Source organism: Prionailurus bengalensis, chromosome E4, assembly GCF_016509475.1.
Source record: "Prionailurus bengalensis isolate Pbe53 chromosome E4, Fcat_Pben_1.1_paternal_pri, whole genome shotgun sequence".
Lineage (NCBI taxonomy): Eukaryota > Metazoa > Chordata > Mammalia > Carnivora > Felidae > Prionailurus > Prionailurus bengalensis.
In genome coordinates this window covers 28,277,744-28,300,848 of record NC_057360.1, presented here as the reverse complement: position 1 = coordinate 28,300,848, position 23,105 = coordinate 28,277,744, and the positions used below count along the sequence as shown (strand labels likewise).

At 40.0% G+C, this 23,105-nt stretch overlaps 1 protein-coding gene across 2 annotated transcripts in view; it reads left to right on the top strand.

Moving 5' to 3' along the window:
* Positions 1-22,791, top strand: part of KCNK2 (potassium two pore domain channel subfamily K member 2) — a 124,376-nt gene extending 101,585 nt beyond the window's left edge. For both annotated transcript variants that reach the window (XM_043569548.1, XM_043569550.1), the window contains exon 7: positions 20,614-22,791. In XM_043569548.1, the coding sequence (XP_043425483.1) occupies positions 20,614-20,931 (318 nt within the window). In that variant the 3' untranslated portion in view covers positions 20,932-22,791. The remainder of the gene's footprint in view (positions 1-20,613) is intronic.
* Positions 22,792-23,105: the final 314 nt, after the last annotated feature.

Genomic DNA, 23,105 nt, shown 5'->3' with positions numbered 1-23,105 from the left:
ACTCTTTAGAACATTCATTTAAGGGATATTAAATGACAACTTTGTGACTTTCCTTTCGCAGTGGATCCTTCCTATGTTTTATTCTTGCATTCAGTGGTGTTTTTCCCTAAATTCTAAATCCATAAGCCATCAGTGGGTACACCCAGGGAGACAAGTGTGCAGCACTTCAGATCTGTATGCACAGTACTCCGGGTAAGCCCCTGCACTCTTCTGGGGTGAGAGACGAGCTGTGCCTTTCTGTCACAATATTTCCATCGCTCCTTTTATTTTCTGTCTTTTCCTCCTGCTTCTTTTTTGTATATATTTTTTTAATTTTTTTAATGTTTATTTTTGAGACAGAGAGCAAGAGAGAGAGAGTGAGTCAGGGAGGGCAGAGAGAGAGGGAGACACAGAATCCAAAGCAGGCTCCAGGCTCTGAACTGTCAGCACAGAGCCTGACGCGGAGCTCAAACTCATGAGCTGTGAGATCATGATCTGAGCCGAAGCTGGACGCTCAACCAACTGAGCCACCCAGGCGCCCCATTTTTCCTCCTGTTTCTTAAGGAACAGCTTTACAGTTTAGCCACATTAACTGAAACACAGTGTCATACTTTTAAGACAGCATGTCCTGCACAGCAAACACATTTCTGTAGAGCTGATTTGGCAATGCTAGATCGGGTTTGGGAAAGGCAGCTGTGAACACTTGCTTCGTGTGCAGAGAACGCTGCACACCCTCTCTGCTCCTTTACTTGTTAGAGAATGAAGGAAGAATTCTAGTTTTGCAGTTTTCCAAAACTACACGACCACCTTTATGTTTTTATCCTAAATGTTTGTTTTACACATTCATTTACGAATAAAAGCATGATTCTCTCGGGGCATCTGGTGGCTCAGTCGGTTGAGCGTCTGACTCTTTATTTTGACTCAGGTCAGGATCCCAGGGTTGTGGGATCGAGCCCCATATGCCAGGCTCCGAGGTGAGCATTGAGACTGCTTAAGATTCTATCTTTCGCCCTCTGCCCCCTTCCGACTCATGCGCGCTCTCTCTTTCTCTCTCTCTCTCTGTATCTAAAATTTTTTAAAAAAGAATAAAAGCATGATTCTTTGTAATCCAGTTTAAAGATGGCAATGAAAGGAAATTCCATGGACCAGACTATATGATAGAAATGTGTGCAAAGCACAAATGCAAGCCACATATGTAACTTGAAATTTTCTAACAAGCTCACTAAAAAAAATTTTTTTAAGATGAAATTTTTTTCTTAATTTTTTTTCATGTTTATTTATTTTGAGAGAGAGCACAGGGGAGAGGCAGAGAGAGAGGGAGAGGGAGAATCCCAAGCAGGCTCTGCGCTGACAGATGTGAGGCTCAAACTCAAGCATCATGAGATCATGACCTGAGCTGAAACCAAGTCAGACGTCTAAGCGACTGAGCCACCTAGGCTCCCTGAAATTATTTTTCGTAATATATTTTATTTGACCCAATGTATTCAAACTGGTATCACTTTGATATGTGAATGTGGAATAATGTAAAACTTCTGAATGGGATATTTTACATTTTTTGTGATAAAATTTCCGTATCTGGTTCTGTGTTTAACAGTGACAACACATCTCAGATCACACTGGCTGCATCTAAAGTGTATAGACTAAGATCAGAGTTTGGATTATAGACTAATTACAGAATATAGACTAAGAATCTCTGGCAGTAACCTGTTTTCAAACAAAGCTGCTTCTGCACTAATGATATCGGTTGGGTTTTTCCTTCTAAAAATTTAGTGTCCTTAATCGGTATCATTTCAAGGAGTTAGAACAGTGAAGAGTAAAAGGCAAACCGCAAAGGCTGTGAAATAAATGTGTAAATTCACAGTGTGTATTGCATAATACACAAATGTGTAAATTACTTACTCTTTCCCTTATCTGAAGCCATTTTTGGAGAATATCTTTGAGTTTTATATTTCTGTTGCTACCTCTGCCTTTCGTCTGATGTGTCGACGTGAACATCTACACATAGATCATCAGTTATTTCTGAAGACGTCCAGAAATGTCCACCGTCCACACCCATGCAATTGTACGTAGGAGAGTTTATGAGAGAAATTTCCCTTTTGAAAAAGAAGTTAGAAACATAACTATCTTGGTTCTGCTTAGACCATACTACGCATTTTCTCTCACGTTCCATTTTGCATTGTTTAAATACGAGGAAGATGTTTTAAAACTGATAGAGAATACATTCAGAGATAAATGCATTAACCTCTGAAAATAACACCAAAAAAGAACAACAAAATGAAGACTTGTTCTCTTCTCACTTCTTTATTACTCAACTTTTTGTCATTTTTTTCACGCTGTACCAGTCTCCAGCAGCAAACCAGTAACTGGCACTGACAGTGATTCCCGTAATGTGCCTGATCAGAGACTGGTTTAGCCCCAGAAGCATAAGTAACTTTTTCCTTTGACCACCGAAGGAAAAAAATACCTATCTGGCACTGCTTAGAATAAAATTGCCAATATTGTTACATTTCATGACTTTGAAATTAATTTATTAGCTTTACATTTTAAAACAATCTCCTTTAGTTTACCAACTGACCCCGAGTTTTGGGCATTGATGTGTGTGATTTACATAGTTTGATAGATTTAGGTTAAATAGCTTAAAGAAAAAGTAGTTAATATTCTCTGCACAGTTTAGTGTTTTAAAGCTCTGTGGAGGGGCGCCTGGGTGGCTCAGTAGGTTAAGCGCCCGACTTCAGCCAGGTCACGATCTCGCGGTCCGTGAGTTCGAGCCCCGCGTCAGGCTCGGAGCCTGGAGCCTGTTTCGGATTCTGTGTCTCCCTCTGTCTCTGCCCCTCCCCCGTTCATGCTCTGTCTCTCTCTGTCCCCCCAAAAATAAATAAACGTTGAAAAAAAAAATTTAAAGCTCTGTGGGGAGGCCCCTATGTTTCTGGTACAGATCGGGTCTGGAGAGAGAAAGATGACACAGTCACAGTCTCAGGCTTCAGTGACCACCGTCTAATAGGAAACGTGATAGATTAAAAACAGTAGCCATGGTAGAATGCATGGCTATCAAAGTATGTAACAAATAGTGTTGAGGGGATTTTAAGGTGCTGGGAGAGTATAGAAGTGATGCTTGATGGGGAATAGCTACAACAGGAAAAAGAGGAATCACAGTTTAGAATAATGGGGGTCAGAGAGTAAAGAGCAAGAGAGATTGGAGTTGGGGCAAAGGTTAGGTCCAGGACAGGGATATTTGAATGGGCGCTGACCTACAGCAAAGGTTATAGATCTGGGAATGGTAGCGGTAGAGTTTAGTGAGACTGTTGTGCTCAGTGAGTCATTCACATGCAGATTGGAATCCCCCCAGTATGGTGGAAAGAGCTGCAGCCCAAGGGATACTTTAGCATTCACTACGTACTTACCATCTCAAATTCCACGTGACCCACGTGGGATTGTGATACGCCCTTCCCCCAAATATCCTTCTTCTCTCATGTTTCAGTTCTCAGTAAATCTCACTTGAAACCTGTTCTTTTGCTCATGCCAAAATCTGTTTCATCCCCCTGGATACTTTATTCCTCCTCGCCCCCGCGCTTCATACATCACAAGTTCTAGGGATAGTATCATCAAAACACATCAGTGCTTTTCTCTGCTGTCTCTCTAGCTCCAAAGCCACCATATTAGCCTGCCTGATGCCCCTCAACTGCAGCACCCTACCTAGGTGTCTGGCTTCCCTCTCCATCTCCCAGTGATACATTTCCTTTCTCCAGTGGTCTCCAAAAGGTTTACCGTGAGTCATTATTTGCAAAAGACTTTGAGCATGTGCCTCTACCATATGCACATTTACTTATAAGTTACATACGTGTACTCCTGTGTTCCTGTACCAATATATTACACATATACTTAAAACACATGCAAAGGTAGAAATGTTGGGGCGCCTGGGTGGCTCAGTCGGTTAAGCATCCAACTCTTGATTTCAGCTCGGGTCATGATCTCGTAGATTCGTGAGTTCAGGCCCCAAGTCAGGCTCTGTGCTAACAGTACAGAACCTGCTTGGGATTCTCTCTCTCCTTCTCTCTCCCTCTCTCTGCCCCTCCCAGCTCTCTCTCTCTCTCTCAAAACAAATGAATAAATTAAAAAAAATTTTAATTAAAACAAAAAACACATGCAAAGGTAGAAATGTTAGAAGATGAAAAGGAAGTCACCTTAAAATATTTTCATTGTGTTTACTGATAATACAAAAACCTTTTTGCTTTCACTCAAAATTATTAATAATGAAAACAGTACGATTTGTATGTTCCCATGCTTTCTCAGATCTGGATTTAACACTCCACATTAGGGTAATTCCTAATTCTACTGCATAGTGCAGTTTATTTTGATTCTTGATTTAATGGTGGTCATGCCTGAAAAAGGTAATTCACATAGATCTAAATGAAAGAAGTACATTTTTTATTTTGCCTGTGGAACACTGGACTCATTTTTCAGTATCATTTCACAAATTGTGCAAATGGCTTTCTTGAGCTAGGAAATGGCCATCGGTACTGATGTCAAATGGTTATTTTTAAGGTCAGTCTGTGTTGAATATCCATTGAAACCCTTTGGGAGACTTCAACAGTTTGAAAAACCCTTCTTCCAAGCTTACTAGAATTTTAAGACATGTGATAATTAGCACCCTATTTGGGGGGACACATATAACAATAACATTTCCAAACACCTACTAAAAAAAAATTCTTCCATTGTACACATTTAAAATTTTTTTTTATATTTTTAGGGCACCTGGGTGGCTCAGTCGGTTGAGCATCTGACTTCGTCTCAGGCCACCATCTCATAGTTCGTGAGTTAGAGCCCCACGTTGGGCTCTGTGCTGACAGCTCAGAGCCTGGAGTCTGCTTTGAATTCAGCGTCTGCCTCCCTCTCTCTCTCTGTCCCTCCCCCACTCATTCTCTGTCTCTCTCACTCTCAAAGATGGATAAACATTTAAAAAAATTTTTTTAATTTATATTTTTTTATATTTTATATATATCTTAATATCCCCTAAAGGGACAGAGTAGATGAGTTTTTTGTTTCAAACTAACTACCATATAGTTAAGTTCACTGACAAAAAGTTCACTGACAAAAAGTTCACTAACAAAAAGTTAAGTTCACTACAGAAAACATTTGTCATCGCAGAGTGGCTCATCAAACTTTAAGAAAAAAATGCATAAGTGATCTTGAAGTGTTATGCCGCGAGGTAACAGTGTGTTAGTGCCTAAGATTTTCATGGCTACATCCCATCTTATTACTTAGCATTACAGAAATCCTACAATGTAAAGATTTTGATTTTATAACCCCATTGCCGATAGCCCATAGCCTGTAAATTCCAATACACCAGAATACACTGACAACAATGAAGTGAGGGGGCCCCTGCCAACCTGCCCATCATCGAAGTCCTGCTCTTTCCTCATCATTCCTCCATGGCCCACAGGGACCAAGCGAGAGCACTTGTGGCGTTCAAAATATTAAATATTAGTAGCAGCCTAAGAAAAATAAATAAAAGTCGAAATCTTATTTTGTCTGCATTCCCAGGACTTTTTTGTCAACACATGTGGTGTATACATAGAAACCAAAACCCAAACTTGACGTTGTTATTCTCTGCTTCAAATTCTTCGATTGTCCCGCTTTGCTCTGAGAATAAGTTCAACATCTTTGAATTAACATGACTTCTGTGGTCATGCATAATTTGGGCCCTGCCCACCTCTCCAAGCCTCATCTTGTAGATTTGTTAGAATTGAGCCACATGGGCCTTCTTTCAGTTCTCTGCACCAAGCTCTTTTTCACACGTGTCCTCTTTTCCACATGTGTCCCTTTCTTCCCTTCCCTTCCACTCCCTTCCCTTCCCACATGCTCTGCCCTGGCATTGACCACTCTTCTCCACACTCATCACCTTGCTAACTACAGGGATCATTGTGATCTCAGATCAATTATCGTATCTCTCTAGACACCCATTCGACCCATCCAGTCTAATTATTCCTTCTCCTTATATGCTTTCATCATGTTCCTTACTTTGGCATAACTGCACTTGATAGTGATTTGTAATTATGTATTTATTTGTGAAATTATTGTCTCTCTCACCCAGTAAGCACTATGAGGGCAGTCGCTTTTCTCCCAACAATCCAATGGGCCTTTGCATCATGACGCTCCATGTTTGAAATTTACGGCATTCTCCCATAATACTCTTTACCATCCTTTTCTCTGTTATCTGCCAACCTCCTTGTGACATCCCCAAATTCCTTTGGCTCCTGCGATATTTATTTGACAGAGATTTATTAAGTGTCTACAATGTGCCTATACTGGGCTAAGCAGTTGAGATAAAACAGTACATAAAATGAAACCTATGAAACATAGGAGTGGTCTTCCACTTTTATAAACATCAATGTTGAATTTGCTTCAAATAGCAGGGGTTCATAACCTTTTCTGGGTCACATACTCTTTGAGAGTTTGCAAAGAGCTCTGATTCCCTTCCCCAGTAAAAAATGCACAAATCGAGGTGCCTGGGGGACTCAGTTGGTTAAGCATCCAACTTGGGCTTAGGTCATAGTCTCTCAGTTTGTGAGTTCGAGCCCCGTGTCAGGCTCTGTGCTGACAGCTCAGAGCCTGGAGCCTGCTTCAGATTCTGTGTGTGTTTCTTTCTCTCTCTGCCTCTCCCCTGCTTGTGCTCTCTCTCTCAAATATAAACTTTTTTTTTTAAATGCACAAATCCTCATAGTGTATGTATAGTTGCAAGAGTTCCATGCAGTCCCCGAAACTCATGGTTGGGTAACACGTCCTAAATCAATCATGTTAAAAGTACCAAAATATTTACATTCTTTTCATAAAACTCTGGGATAGAGGAATAGGGAAAGGTGATGTGGAGAATAAATTAGTGAGCCACAACTTGTGTCTTTGGAGGAGGAGAAGGGTGTGGGTGGGAGGAGAAAATCTTTGCCCATTGCTGGCCAACACCATGGTTGCAAAGCATTGGTTCAGAGCAGTAGTCCTCACACTGTGTGTGTGAACTCCCTGAGAGGATTTTGAAAAGTGAGGTCTATCCATGCATATTTTTACATTAAAATCTAAAATTCTTCATTTTGCGTTGAATAATTTTAAAGGATATAATTGTCAGTGAACTTAAACACTTTCAACTACAACTATGATATATTTTTTAAAGTACACCAGTGAAATATAAATATCACAGTAATTGACACCCAGTATAAATCTAAATAGCACATGAACAAGCTCTTCTCACTCCACCCTCACTCCACACAATTTTGATTGTCCCATTTTACGGATGTTAACCAAGATCACAGAAAGCAGTGTCTGCCATGCTTCTCCGCTATATAATTATTCCTCTCCCTGTGTAATTAATACATATGGGGAAGTACTTTGCGATTTTATGGTTGTCCCTTTCATCCTCAAACTCTTCTTTATGTATGTATCTATGTTTCTATGCGTTTATGTGAAGCTGCTGTAATCCATGAGCTATCATCTGTTACAAACATCATGTATTTTGACCCCCAAGTAGTCCCAGACTTGGCCAGCAGTAGCCCTTGCAAGCTGTCATCTGTGTCTTTGGGTGAATCCCCGTTATCCTTTGAGTAATTCTTTACTTTCTGGCACAATAATACGTCCTAGAGTCGGCTTAAAATTTCTCTGCCGTGGCCTCAGAATCATTCATTTCTCCAAGGAACCATGGTTTCTTTTAGTGGGTAATGACATTTAGAAATAGAGGTTTGGATGCTTTTAATGGCGTTGTTACTGTTTCCAGGCACTCTGAATAGACAGAGCTAAAGAAGACATTATATATTCATGCATACACATATTTTAGCTTTTTTAAATTTTTTAATGTTTATTTTTGAGAGAGAGAGACAGAGACAGAGCATGAGTGGAGGAGGGGCAGAGAGAGAGGGAGACACAGAATCTGAAGCAGGCTCCAGTCTCCAAGCTGTCAGCCACAGAGCCTGATGCGAGGCTTGAACTCACAAACTGTGAGATCGTGACCTGAGCCGAAGTCGGACGCTTAACCGACTGAGCCACCAAGGTGCCCCTCTATTCTATATCTATCTGTGCATCTTGAAAACCATGAGGATGTTAATTGGACTATGGTGATCATTTTTGCAATATATACAAATATCGAATCATTACATTGTACACCTGAAATTAATATAACCATATGTCAGTTATACTTAAACTAAAAATAATTGCAGAAAAAAATGACACCCCCAGTTCCAATCTGACATAAGAGGTCGTTCTAATTTTCTGCTTTTTTATATTTGTAATTCCTTTCTCTACAGTGAAATCCTCACCTCTTCATTATTCTGTCTGCTGTCCCACCCCCAACCCTTCAGGAGTGCCCTCCCCACCCTGCTTGGTCTCCAGCACCATGTTCTGGGCCTCCCTTGTGTGGGTTGTGCCTTCCATCCCTCTTTGGCTCTGACACCCCATATCTGGCTGCCACCCTTGTGCAGGTGCTCCCTTCATGCCGATCTAACTCTGACATGCTACTCAGGCGCTGTGGCTCCATTCCCCAACACCGCCACCACCCTGCCGGCTCCCTGGTCTGCTTCCCCTAATTCCTATAGGACTGCTTAAGAAGGGAAGCCACCAGGGTGGCTCAGTAGGTTAAGCGTCTGACCTTGGCTCAGGTCATGATCTCGTGGTTTGGGAGTTCAAGCCCCATGCTGACAGCTCAGAGCCTAGAGCCTGTATTGGATTCTGTGTCTTCTCTCTCTGCCCCTCTCCCACTCTCACTCTGTCTCTCTCTCAAAGATAAACAAACATTAAATTTTGTAAAAATAATAATAAGGAGGGGCGCCTGGGTGGCGCAGTCGGTTAAGCGTCCGACTTCAGCCAGGTCACGATCTCGCGGTCCGTGAGTTCGAGCCCCGCATCGGGCTCTGGGCTGATGGCTCGGAGCCTGGAGCCTGTTTCCGATGCTGTGTCTCCCTCTCTCTCTGCCCCTCCCCGGTTCATGCTCTGTCTCTCTCTGTCCCAAAAATAAAATAAAAAACGTTGAAAAAAAATTTTTTTAAATAAAAAAAAATAATAATAATAATAATAATAAGGAAAACAAAAGATGAAAGGAAGCAAAAGCATTTTTTTAGTGGACAGGTCTTGTATTTCTATATGAACATAAAATGCCCTTTTGTTATAAGGAAGCTACTCTTAAATCCAGGTTTCTTGAAAGAGTTTTGAAAACCTCAGTCAATGCTTTTATTTTATTAAGTATGTAATGAGTTGATTTTGTGGCATATGCTTATAAAGTTCCATCACCCCTTCATTCAGTTTTTACTTTTGACTGGTTATTTTTCACACAGCGAGATACCTTTAAGAAAACAACAAATACAGGATTCCCCACCATCACCCCCACCCTATCACAGAGTTTCTACATTGTAGTGACAGACAAATATCTAGCTAATTGAGTCATGTGTATATGATATTTTGGAAAAAAGTACATAAATTATTTTATATTGTTTCATGAATTTTAATATCCCTATCTTGGGGCGCCTGGGTGGGTTAAGCGGCCGACTTCAGCTCAGGTCATGATCTCGCAGTCCGTGAGTTCGAGCCCCACGTCGGGCTCTGTGCTGACCGCTCAGAGCCTGGAGCCTGCTTCGGATTCTGTGTCTCCCTCTCTCTCTCTGACCCTTCCCCATTCATGCTCTGTCTCTCTCTGTCTCAAAAATAAACGTTAATATCCCTATCTTTACAGTACAATAAAACGTTCTGGAGGTTGCATGAGCTCCATAATACAGACTGTTAAAGTAACTACAGTAACAGGGGCTCATGCGTGGCTCAGTTTGTTAAGCCTCACTCTTGATTTCCGCTCAGGTCATGATCTCACAGTTTCAAAAGTTTGAGCCCCACATGGGCTCTGCGCTGATGGCTGGCATGGAGCCTGCTTGAGATCTTCCCTCTCTCTCTCTGCTCCTCACCTCCTCGTGTTCTGACTCTCCAAAAATAAATAAATAAACTTAAAAAAAAAAGTTAACTCCAGTACCAGACCAGAGGGGAGAATTTTAAGAATATTCAGTGATACACTGCCAGTATGTCACAACAATTAAGAAGTTGAGTCTAGTCTACAAGTGACTTTGTAGATTTTGCAGCCCCACCTTATTAAAACAGTTAACATTATATTTAATACTTGAAAATATTTTACAAGAAAGATATTTAAAATCATAATATTAATATTAGTATTATTTTTCTTGACATTGTTTTATTAAAACTATTGTACTTAATCCTTATACAGTTATGTTAATCTGTGTAGTATTAAGAATTGGAGAAGGGCACCTGGGTGGCTCAGTCGGTTAAGCATCCAACTTAGGCTCAGTTCATGATCTCACGGTTCGTGGGTTCGAGCCCCGCATCGGGTTCTGTGCTGACAGCTCAGAGCCTGGAGCCTGCCTCAGATTCTGTGTCTCCCTCTCTCTCTCTGCCCTTCCGCCACTCATTCTTTCTCTCTCTCTCCCTTTCTCTCTCTCTCAAAAATAAACATTAATTTTTTTTTAAAAAAGAACTGGTGAAATTGCTAACTAAAAAAAGTAGTTTATATTAAAGAGGCATTATGAATATTACATATACTTTCCTGAAAACCAGAGAAAAACATGTGCCATTCCGTGAAGATAACGTGACACTTAGCAATCCTTTCAGTTGTGTTTGTTTGTTTTACCCTAGTTGGTAAAGAGACTACTTTGGTCTTTTTAACAGTGCAGTTCAACAATACGATGAAATGTCAATACTTCAGAAAATGAATTAATAATAATTGTCAAGAATTACAGGCTAGGCAACCTCTGAAATTGGAATGCAAAGTAATCTTTAAATTTTTTTCACAAATTTAACCAGAAGAAAGTTTTCAACTCAGCTACTTGCTTTTAGTTTTTAATTTCCCTCATGTCTTTAAGATATATTGTCTGAACACTGAGAAAAAGAAATTAACATCCCACCATCAAAGAGCAGGAAAATGCATTGGAGAAAGACAAGAAAAACCTCTTTAGGCTTATTCCTGGTGAAGACGACAAAATGGCCATTAAATCCTAAATGCTCAACTTGGCTTTAGATTCTTTGGAAGCCATCCTTCAGGGAGAAAGGTCTCTGGCCATGTTACCCTAGCATGTCAAAGCAGTACAACTGAATATTAGCCATAAAAAAGAATGAAATCTTGCCACTTGCCACGACGTGATGGAGCGAGAGTATTACGCTAAGTGAAATAAGTCAGTCAGAGAAAGAGAAATACCATATGATTTCACTCATGTGGAATTTAAGAAACAAAACCAATGAACAAGGGAAAACGAAAAGAGACAGGGAGAGACAAACCAGGAAACAGACTTAACTATAGAGAACAAACTGATGGTTCCCGGCGGGGGGGGGGGCGGGGGGCTGTGAAATAGGTGATGGGGATGAAGGAGGGCACTTGTGATGAGCACTGGGTGTTGTATGGAGGTGTTGAATCACTATATTGTACACCTAAACAAACACTACACTCTATGTGGATTAACTGAAACTTAAGCAAAAACTTTTAAAATATCAGTGGTTAGATCTGCACATTAAAAAATGTTGGGGGTTTTTAGTTTGAGAGAGTGTGAGAGCAGGAGGGACAGAGACAAAGGGAGAAAGAGAAAATCCCAAGCAGCCTCCGCACCTTCAGAGCCTGATATGAGAGTCTTACAAACTATGAGATCATGGCCTGAGCTGAAACCAAGAGTGGGACGCTTCACTGACGGAGCCACCCAGGCGCCCCTAAAAAATGTTTTTTTTAAGAAAAGTTGAAGTTCTTCCAAGTATTATCCAGTAGTTGAGTTGGCTTTTGTTAATTGGAAAAAAACTTACAAAAACCTTACAGAGTTTCAGATAGAAATTCCTCATCTAGTTATGACTCTATGAAAGGGACTGGCTTACCTATAATGAGTGATTATTATTCATAGTTAATTGAGCACACATGGAAAGAAAAAACCAATTAGAAGAGAAAATAGAGATAAGGTAGGGTAAGGTCTGTAGGGAGAAACTGACTAGCAAAGATTGTAGAATTGCAAAAATTGGCCTTGTTCATGAACTGAGAATGGAAGGGAGTCATTCGAGGGAAGTGACTGGTGGAAAGCGATGTGAAGGAAAGGAAATTTGAATTGCTACCTTAACACAGAGGACTAGTGGAGCCACTGTTGCCGACTTTCCAAACTGTACCACAAATCTCCACTCTAGAGCAGCTGCCTGCAAGTAATTGGGGAAAAAATGTCGCTGAGATATTCAGTCTTTGGAAATGGACAATGCAGAACATGAGCAACTTTTTATTACTATTAATGATCTGAAAACCAAAAACTCTATAAAGAATGCTGTAGAATTTCAAAGCTAATGGGTCGGTGGAAAAGTAGGATAGTTATGATTCTAGGTGAAAAGCTAAAGCAGAGAACGCTAGGTTTTCCAGCTTAATGGAAATGTATGGAAGGGCTAAAGACTTGTTCAAAGTGAAATAGAGAGTTAAGGTAAATAAATAATTCAGGTTAGAATTATTCTAAATTGGAGGGATTTGAGTTTATTTGATAAATTAAGCAGCAGATTAAAATGAAATAAGATTTAATCCCATGGTGATTGTTGAATTTTATAAAAAAAAAAAAAACAGGACTCATGAACAGCATGGTTTAAAATTATAGAGCCCCCTGTGCTGACAGCACAGAGCCTGCATGGGTTTCTCTCTCTTCCTCTCTCTGCCCCTCCCCCCTTCTCAAAATAAATAAACATTTTTAAAAAATAAAATTGTAGAACCCCTTGCATATTAGTTAATATTCAACAGCAATTTTTCAGGGAACCCCAGCCGATGAAGAGACAGTGGCTTTTGCCTTGTTGAGAGGACACCTGCACCCTGGAATCTATTCTCTTATCAAAAATCAGGCTAGGATTGTGTCTTCCTGTCACAGAAGCATGGCTCAGACACAGAACAGAAGGGAAAAGAAAGTATAAGGCATTACTGCTCCTCACGAATCAGCTTTACTCTCTTGGAAAAATAAAAAAAAATAAAATAAAATAAAAACATGTAGCTGGTATTTTGCAGAGTTGCTTGAAGGAAAATAACCTTAGAAATGCAGTTGATAAAGACCAAACATTTAAAAGACCTGAAATTAAAAAGAAAATTTTTCAAACTTAGAACACTGACCATTCTCTTTAGGTCATTACACTTTCTGTTACCAGGAAAGACTATTCTGGTGAAGACTGACCTGGGGTAGAGACAAGGAAACTTTCAGAAGTGAAATCACTAATAAATATGAAAGTCATCACACCTAGATGTAAAGTGTAATGGATTATACTTTAGTAAACAAGGTAAAGATTCAGAAGTAGTGATTCAAATATTCTCCGTCTTTTTAAGAATATTTTATTTTTTAATTTCTTTATTTGAGGTATAATTGACATACAACATGACATTACTTTCGTGTATACTAAATAACAATTCAGTATTTGTATATATTGCAAAATGATCACCACCAGTCCATCACCATACATAGTTAACAGAATTTTTTAATCTTATTGGTGAGAACTCTTAAGATCTACTCTCTTAGCAACTTTCAAATATGCAGTATGGTGTTATTAATTATAGTTGCCATGCTGTACATTATATCCCCATGACTTATTTATAACTAAAAGTTTGTACATTTAAACTCCTTTCACCCATTTTGCCCACCCTGCTATTCCTGCCTATGGCAACCATTAGTCTCTTCTGTTATCTGTGAGCTTGGTGTGTGTGTGTAAGATTCCACATGTGAATGAGATCATATGATTATATGATATTTGTCTTCCTCTGACTTATTTCACTTAGCATAATGCCTTCAAGTTCCATCTATGTTGTTGCAAATGGCAAGATCTCATTTTTTATGACTGAATATATTTATATATACACCACAGTTTCTTTATCCATTCATCCATCGATGGACACTTAGGTTGTTTCCATGTCTTGGCTCTTGCAAATAATACTGCAGTGAACATGAGGGTGCATATATCTTTTTGAGCAAGTGGTTTCATCTTCTTTGGATAAATGCTGAGAAGTGGAATTGCTGTATCATATGCTAGTTCTATTTTTAATTTTTTGAGGAACCCACATACTATTTTCAGAGTGGCTGCAGCAATTTGCAGTCCCGCCAACAGTGCACAAGGGTTGCCTTTTCTCCACATCCTGGCCAAAGCTTGTTACTTCTTATCTTTTTCATACTCGCTGTTCTAACAGGTATGAGGGGATATCTCATGGTGGTTTTGAATTGCATTTCCCTGACGATGGGTGATGTTGAACACCTCATGTACGTGCTGGGGCTCTGTGTATCTTCTTTGGAAAAATGTCTATTCAGATCCTCTGCCTATTATTTTCATCAGATTGCTTGTTTTTTTTTTGCTGTTGAGTTGTAGGAGTTCTTTATATATTTTGGATATTAACCTCTTATCAGATAATAGGATTGGCAAATATTTTCTCCCCTTCTGGAGGCCGCCTTTACATCTTACTGATTCTCAGGCATTTTTTTCTTTGTAACTTTAAAGATTCCTGCAAGGTATATTTTTTTCTTTGATGTCTGGCTGAGAAAAACTCCCAGTGGCAACTGCAATCCAATTCTGGTACATGTGTTGAGCAAATAAAAAGCATTCCATAGAGAACTCTGCCCTCACAAGCTTTTTTCAGGGCTGGGTATGCTGGACACTGAATCTACACAGGTAGTACTATAACATCAGTAAGGGGAGATTTAAAAGGAAACAAGAAACTACTCAAAAATTTCTGCAACTCAAGAAAGTCAGCAGTAAGCCCAGGATCTGTTTCATAATAGGCATTCAATATGGGACTGTTGAAATCTACAGTTGCCATTTTTACATACTGTTGTTTCTACTACCCTTGCCTGTATACATTCATACATTCTACATACAACATTTGATAGTTGTAATCAAAATAGAGACATAATTTTACTTTCTTCATCACTTTACTCAACACAACATAATAAGAGAAAATAGTTTCTCAAGCTGAGGACTTCTCATGAACACTGGCTTCTTAAATGACCTTTACTAATCTCAATATTATTGTGCAATTCAAAGTATAGTTCAGAGGATATCTCCATACGTATTTTTTCCCTTTGGCAAAAATTCTTGTCCAGGATAAATATCTATGAATTGACTTTCATCAAAGGATATGAACATTTTAGTGATTAGTAAAATTGATTTATAAATTGCTTTCTCTTCAGGCTGTACCAGCACACACTGATCTAGAACTTATGCAAATAGCAGCTTCATAGGCGAGTCCCTGAGAGTGTCTGTATTCAGGAAGAGGGCTGTGTCAGTCAGCAGCCACAGATTTCTAACTAGTCGGTCAGAGACCATCCAGGAGTCTAGTTTGCTCAAATTACCATGTTGGGCACTTTTATGAGAAGAAGAAATAAATAGGATGCATAGTTTCTGTCATTAAGATTACCATCTAGATTGAGAAAACTAAACTTTAAATTACTCTATTCGAAGCATTGTCCCAGAAGCTGCAATGTGAAGGGGGAAGAAAGGGTGAGCTTGATAAGAAATTGGCCAGTGATCTTTACCCTCAAAGAATCTGCCATGTCGTTGGTTGATTTAGAGTCAATGGAGTGATAAATACTCCTTATGATTACAAATGAGCTTCCTGTGAACTTCATAAATTGCAAGTTTCTAAAGTCGTGAACTTTCATCTTTCTTAGGCCATCCTGTCAATCTTATGTGATTTAGGTAAATTGCCCTGAAAGAAGTTGAAATATGGCAAGTGCTTGGTTTTAAATTATGTTGCTACCATATCAAGGGCCTCCTTGGTATTATTTCAGATACTTTAGAGAACCTGAAGATTCTAGGGCTTGGAACCACTACTGAAGAGGCAAATACTGGACCTCTGTAATCATGAGACTTTGCTACCCTGAAAAGCTATTAGATGCTTAGCAAGTGTTCATAGTGGCAGACGAAGATATTGGTGATTCTTCCAAAATAAAAGCACTAACCCTTCTTTAACTTTAAATGTTATATACATAATGATGTTGCAGCCAGGTTCTGGGATAGCCTAGTCAGGTATTGTCACACAAAATGGTGAATTCTGATTTTTACTTTGATTTAAAGGGGTTTTTATTTAAATGATGTTCTTCACTTTGAGAACCATTCTTAGAATGGTGAGGAGACTCTACAAAGTCTAAAAAGTTTGAGGACACATACTTTGAACGTTTACTATGAATAGACCTGGCTGTATCTTTCTCCTGAAAGGAACAGGATTATCCCATCAGAGTCAACCAGGAGGCACACTCTTCTTATTGGAGCTTGGTTTCCAAACATGACTGACTGGTCTGCCATTCATTCATTCATTTGTCCAAGAAACCCTTACTAAATCCCCACTATCTACACTCTTCTGTGTTCTGGGAAAGCTGAATAGGATACAGCAGACATATCTTTTCATCACCATGAAGCCAAGAGAGCAATGAAACTAATAATTGTAATACATTGTGATGAAAGTAATGCTAGGGAAGTACAGACTGCTGTAATGACCCTGATGTAGTCTGGGGGCGGGGCGGGGGAGGTCAGGGAATGGCTCCGGGAAGCAGTCTAGGGTGACTAGTTTAGGATGAGTAGGAAATGCACTAGGCACTAGAGAAGGACTTGGGAACACTACTCTTCATAATAGGCATTCAATATTATTCTCCAGAGAGAATAATAACCAGTGAATGAATAAAGGCAAAAGAATGAGTGGTGTGTTTGAGGAAATAAATGTTCAAGATGGCCCCTAAGAATAGACTTTGAGAAGGATGATGGTTAGAATTGAGGCCGAAATAGGTAGACCCTAGAACATATGAGCCACTTGAAAGAGTTTGGACTTTCTCCTAAGTGAAGCAGGAATCAGTTGAATGGTTTTACACAAGGGAAAGTACCTGATCGATTCGTGTTTATTAAAGGGAACTCACTGTAACTGCTGTGTGGATAATGCATTTGAGAGAGGTGGACGTAAGTCAGCAAGACTGGTTAGGAGGCTGCTGAAGCAATACAGATGGGCCAAAACGGTAGACAGGACCACAGTTTTGACAACAGGAATAGAGAAAAGTGAAAGGAATTGAGAGAAAAAGAGGGAAATTGGGAAGACTCAAGGCTGATTTGACATAAGATTGAGTGAGAGGAAGAACAAAGGATTATATTGAAGTTCAGCCTGGGAAATGCAGTGGTTAATGGTACTGTTCACTGTGATAAGCAATTAACTAAGAACAGGTTGGAGAAGTTAAATGATTTCATTGGGAGATAGGCTGAGTTTGAGATGCCGAGACGTCATCTAAAATGAAGGTTGTATGGATACAGAATTCGGTCAGGGATTAGACCTGGAAATAGGTATTTTGGTAGTCATCAGCAGGCAGAAGGTAATTGAAACCACTGGAAAGAGACAATCATCCAGGGAAAATGAGAAGACTAGAACTCTAGGGAACAAAGATAGTCAAGGAAAAGGTAAAAGAAAGTGAGTCCCCAAGGTGATTGAGAAGAATTAGCCTATGTGGTAAAGCAACACCTTGAGAGGGTGCTGATTTGGAAACTAGGACCAAAGATTGATTGGAAGGGAGGCAGTAGTCAGCAAACCCTTTGGTGAAGATCAGGCAGAGCAGGGACAAAGAACGGTCCACTGTAAATTTAGTGACAAGGGTAAGAGCAGTTCCCTTAGAGTTCAGAGGGCAAGTGACTGTAGCACTCCATTTTCTTCCTTTGCTTATAAATCAGATCACATGGCCTGTGAGCACCGTGTACAAATCCGGGACACATGGAATCTGGGGGAAGACCTCTTCTCCGAGTCAAGTGCCTAAGCTGCAGGAACATTCACTGTGATCCTTTAGGAGCTATTTTTGCTCGTTTTGGGTCCTCTGCTTCATTACTAAGTAGTGTAGACTGCTTAGTTTTAGGCAGATGAGATACTATTTGATTAAGTGAAAGATTTTTATAAAAATTCAATGAGACAAAAAATGTTTTAGTGCATAAGAATTCATTGTAATTCTCCAGAACACCACAAGCATTAACATTTCAATCAAGAAAAATTTTACTTATATAAATGTGACATTCTAATTTCTTTGGAAACAAAAGAGCACCTTTAGAGTTTCAATATACAGTTTCATCCTTATTAATAGAAACGGGACCATAGGATACTGTTATTTGATCAATAATGACTATATTGCTATAGACAATTCTGTAAGGTCAGGATATTTTTTTAAGAAACAGGAATAACTAATTATTTTGATGGCCTTGGTTTGGTTTCTGAGGGACTCTCTTTTATTTTTCTCTTTTTCTTCCTCCTTACTTTCAAGTTTTGAGTTTGAGTGGCTACATTCCTCAAGTCCAGTATCGTGAAGAATAATAGAAAAATCAGGGCACAGTAGAGAGGAAACAGATACCACTGTTGGTTTACATAAGTAGCCCTAGAGCGGGAACTGGAAAAACTTTTATTCTCCCAGTGTCTTTAGGAAACCGTGACAGACTATCCTCACCCTAATATATAAACTGGCAATGGAACAGATTTCCATACGATGTGAATTTGCCTTTTGCTCCTCCAAAAGACGTTTAGTCCTTAAAATTAATAAGATTTTACTGGCAGGGCACCTGGGTGGCTCAGTCAGTTAAGTGTCCAACTTCAGCTCAGGTCATGATCTAGTAGTTCAGGAGTTCGAGCCCCGCGTCGGGCTCTGTGCTGACAGCTCAGAGCCTGGAGCCTGCTTCGGATTCTGTGTCTCCTTCTCTCTCTGCCCCTCCCCCACTCACACTCTGTCTCTCTCTCAAAAATAAATAAACATTACAAAAATTAAAAAATATATATATTTTACTGGCAAGGCAGAATAATATGGTGGAGCTAGGCCTCCAAGTTTGAATTCTGGCTTCAGCACATATTTACTGTGTGTCTTAAGTGTTTTAACCTCTGTAGCCTCAGTTTCTTCTGTCAAATGGGGGAAAGAACCATCCTCAAGGTGATGAAGTAAGTTAACATTTTTGAAAGAGCACCATCCAGCACATAATAGGCACTATACATATATACAGAATTTTACACAATCCCATGACATAGACCCGCGTTAACAGTGACAGTCCTTTTTATTATGAGTAAATGTTTATTGAGTTCTATACTGAATTCACCATTAGTTTTTAAAATATTATCCCAGTTGTAAAAATGAGCAGAACATAAACATAATCACTCTCTTGCCTTAGCCTTCCTTTGACTAATGAAGTGCATCACCCAGTGCATCTGACCAGGACGACGGTTCAGCAGTTATCGTTTACATATGTCTTCAACATGTCCAAAGCGCCTCATGGCTTAAAGTTCCATGTAACCCAGGGTTAGGTAATCCGTTGCATTTCTGGGGAGACCTGCCAAGAGACCTCAGACCACGTCTCCACTAGATGCTTAGAAACTGTGAATTACAGTCCAGGGAGAAATGTCCCATTTTTTCAATCTGTTTCTGGTATTCTGCTTTAAGCTCTCAAAGTACCCCTGGCAAGCCATATTATCACCAGCCTCACTGTCATAGTTAGTAATTTTGTAGTCCTTTATATTTTAAGGAGACACACGCACATCGCTTATCTCTCCTATGAAACCATTATTACCCTTATTTTATAGATAAGGAACCTAAAGTTCAAAAAAGGTAAAAAATGGCTTGCCTGTGGACACACAGAATGTGAGCGACAGAACAGGACCTGGAGGTTGTCATCCCCCTCCCCCTCTGTTTTTATCAGCTGATACAAACTGTGAGGCAGCACTAATGGATACTATTAGGACCAAATGACTAAAATTGGTTAAGTGGGGGAAAAAAGCCATTTGCAAAACAATGTGTTTCATGTAAGACCATTTCTGTAAAAACATTAATGACAATCAGAATGGGGGAGGAAGTAAGTACAGTCAGTATACAGAGAAGATGGTTGTGCCCTGAAGATAGCTGTCCTACCCCCGAGTAAGCGGCGGCTGGGATGGGTTGAGTAACTTCCCCAATTCCGCAAACGTTCATTCAGAAACTAGGCCTTGGACTTAGTCTCCAAATGGGCCTCAAAGTGGGCTTGCCAGCTCTCCTTCCTTTGCTTTCCCTGAAAGCAGAAACAAAATATTTTACTGTTCATTTAGTAAACAGAGAATTCCCAGATGACGCCAGTGCGGGGCTGGACACAAAGTTCTTGCACACACCACTTCCGCCCTCTCAAACCTGTGTTTGCATCCCGAGCAAACACAGCATCGCTACCGGCACCAACCAGGTCACCGGGGTTCACATTCTGGGCTTTTACTCGGTCTTGCTGCTCCTACCGGTGTCTGACTGCCTTTTCTACGTTCAAATACTTCTGGAAATTACAGATGAAAAAATAACCCACAGCGTCTCAAAAAGTTAGAGATTGCCTTTTTACAGCTGCAGAAGCTTCAGTGACAGAGGCACATCTAGCACCTCTAATACAATTCGGTTTCGAGGGTTTAAGTTCACGGATTAATTTGTAGAGCGGTATCTATGTCAAAAGGAGCCTCACGCTGCACCGCGTGCGTAATCACACCAATCCTCAGACCTCCGGTATTTCGAAAGGCTCCGATCTCCTTTTTAAAACACAATAAAACGCTCGAGAGAGAAGGCACACAAAATGCTGACTGTCGTGTTGGTGTCTCTCTGTGTTTTCTCCGCGTGCGTGCTCCAGGTGGGAGAGTTCAGAGCCCACGCCGCTGAGTGGACGGCAAACGTCACCGCCGAGTTCAAGGAGACCAGGAGGCGCCTGAGCGTGGAGATCTACGACAAGTTCCAGCGCGCCACCTCCATTAAGCGGAAGCTGTCGGCGGAACTCGCCGGGAACCACAACCAAGAGCTGACCCCGTGCAGGAGGACCCTGTCCGTGAATCACCTGGCCAGCGAGAGGGACGTCCTGCCTCCCTTACTGAAAACTGAGAGTATCTATTTGAACGGATTGACGCCCCACTGTGCAGGCGAGGAGATTGCGGTGATCGAGAACATTAAATAGCCCTCTCTTTGAAGAGCCTTAGGCGTAGCCATAGGTGAGGACTTCTGTATGCTCTTTAATGACTGTTGCTGGTAGCATTTTTAAATTGTGCATGAGCTCCAAAGGGGGAAACAAAATAGATAACACCCATCATGGTCATCAACCATCAAGAGAATTTGGAATCCTGAGCCAGCACTATCTTTTTGATGACGCTTGTTGAACGGTCCACGTTCTTTGACAAGTGGAATAAAACAAGCAATGTCTGATGCCTTTCTGTGCCCAGACTGTTTTCCTCCCTCTTTTCCTAATGTGCCATAAGGCCTCAGAATGAATTATAATTGTTTCTGGTAATAATGTAGCTTTGAGGGATCAGTCCTTAACTTTTCAGGGTCTACCTAACTGAGCCTAGATATGGACCATTTATGGATGACAACGTTTCTTTTTGTAAATGGCAAGAGATTCTTATGCAGCCTTTTACCTAAGAAATTTTCTGTCAGTGCCTTATCTTACGAAGAAACAGAACCCCTCTAGCTAATGTATGGTTTCTCCTTCCCCGCCCTACCCCTAGGCTCACCTCTGCAGCCCTTTATCCCACAACTCCCGTTTGAATACCATACCTTGCTGGAAACAGTGTGTAAAATGAAGTGATGATGCCCGAAGAAGGAATAGATGCCACATTAGATGGACATTGAAGCAACACTCAGAAATTCTAGCGTTAAAGGCACTGCAAAGAAATGAGGTGCACAGATGGTCCCTCTGAGTATTTATTTGACTCAGGTACCAGCGGTACATATACACAGTGTAATTATTTCCAGGCCGGTAAAATTGGCGGCTCCAAACAGTCCCTTTTTTCCTGGCAGTATTTGGAATTTATCATTTAATAACTACATTTTTTAAAGGTGGAAGAAAAAATATATATATATATATGATCTGATAGGAGAAAGCTGTCAGACATGGATAGTATTGGAGGCGATTTAAGACAATTGGTGTGAAAGAAGATAGCACGATAATGTGTTACGAGGCATTTGCTAATAAACATTATACTGCCAGCACCTATTTGCTTTTTGACGTGGAAGGCTTACACGATTTTCTTTCCCTGGGTGACTTTCGCCAGACAGGGGAGGTGACGCTGTAGCTGGAGTTGGGCACAGCCTAGCCTTGCGTGGGTGTCCCTCTGGAGCTGTGACTGAGTTTGAGAGGAGAAGTGGAAACTGGGATCACTGTGATATATTGCACATGGAAAAAAATGCAGATTGCAGGCATAATTCATCTTTGACATTAGAGAAAAGCTGTTATAGCACAATTTAAATCTTGGGAGCTTTTTTTTTTTTTTTTTAGATAGAAAATGCTGATAACCCTTTTTAGTTGAATTTTATATCCTGTAACTCTTTGGATGTTTCCAAGATTCAGAAAAAACTCATTACAGGCACCTAGTAGATTGCTACTCTCGTTTATTTTCATACTTAGATCTGCTGTACATTGTATATATAATTTTTAAAATGCAGAAAGATGATTTCCCCAAATACAATTACAAAACATTTCTTTTATTCTAGGGAAGTGACAGTGGTGGAAATATCTGAATAAGTAGCATTCAGATTAGGGTCTTAAAAAATAAACAGGATCTTTAAAAAAAAAAACCATCTAAATAGATGCTTATTTTCCAAAATTTAAATTTATGCTAGACATGTAAATATTATGTAAACTTGTTGAAGGTACTTTTATAAACTTAAAAAATTCTAACCAAAATTTTAGAAAGTCAGGCTCTTTTAGAAAGAAAGCTACACTCATCTCCTCAATAACTGTTCTGAAAGTTCATATGGTGGAATGCACCATGTATAAACTGTGAATTGTATTGACAAATAAAGTTTGTAATTAAAGTCAGCATTTTCTGAGTGTCCTGCTTGCTGCTGAGAATGCAGAAGGGATTCTAGCTGAGTAGAACTCCAGGACATCACTTTTCATGCTGAGTTTTCTGTGGCTCCTTCATTCATAATATTCAAGAAATATTTCTGATGCAGTATTACTACCCTTGGCAAATACAGAATGTTCTTCTTGGTGACTGTTAATCAAAACTAAACATCCTGAAATTGCACTTTTGAAATAGGGTATTTTAAATTGCATATAAATTCAAGATTGTTTCTATTAAATCATGACATATCAATAGCTTATTTTATCACTGTTAGACCCTGTCTTGA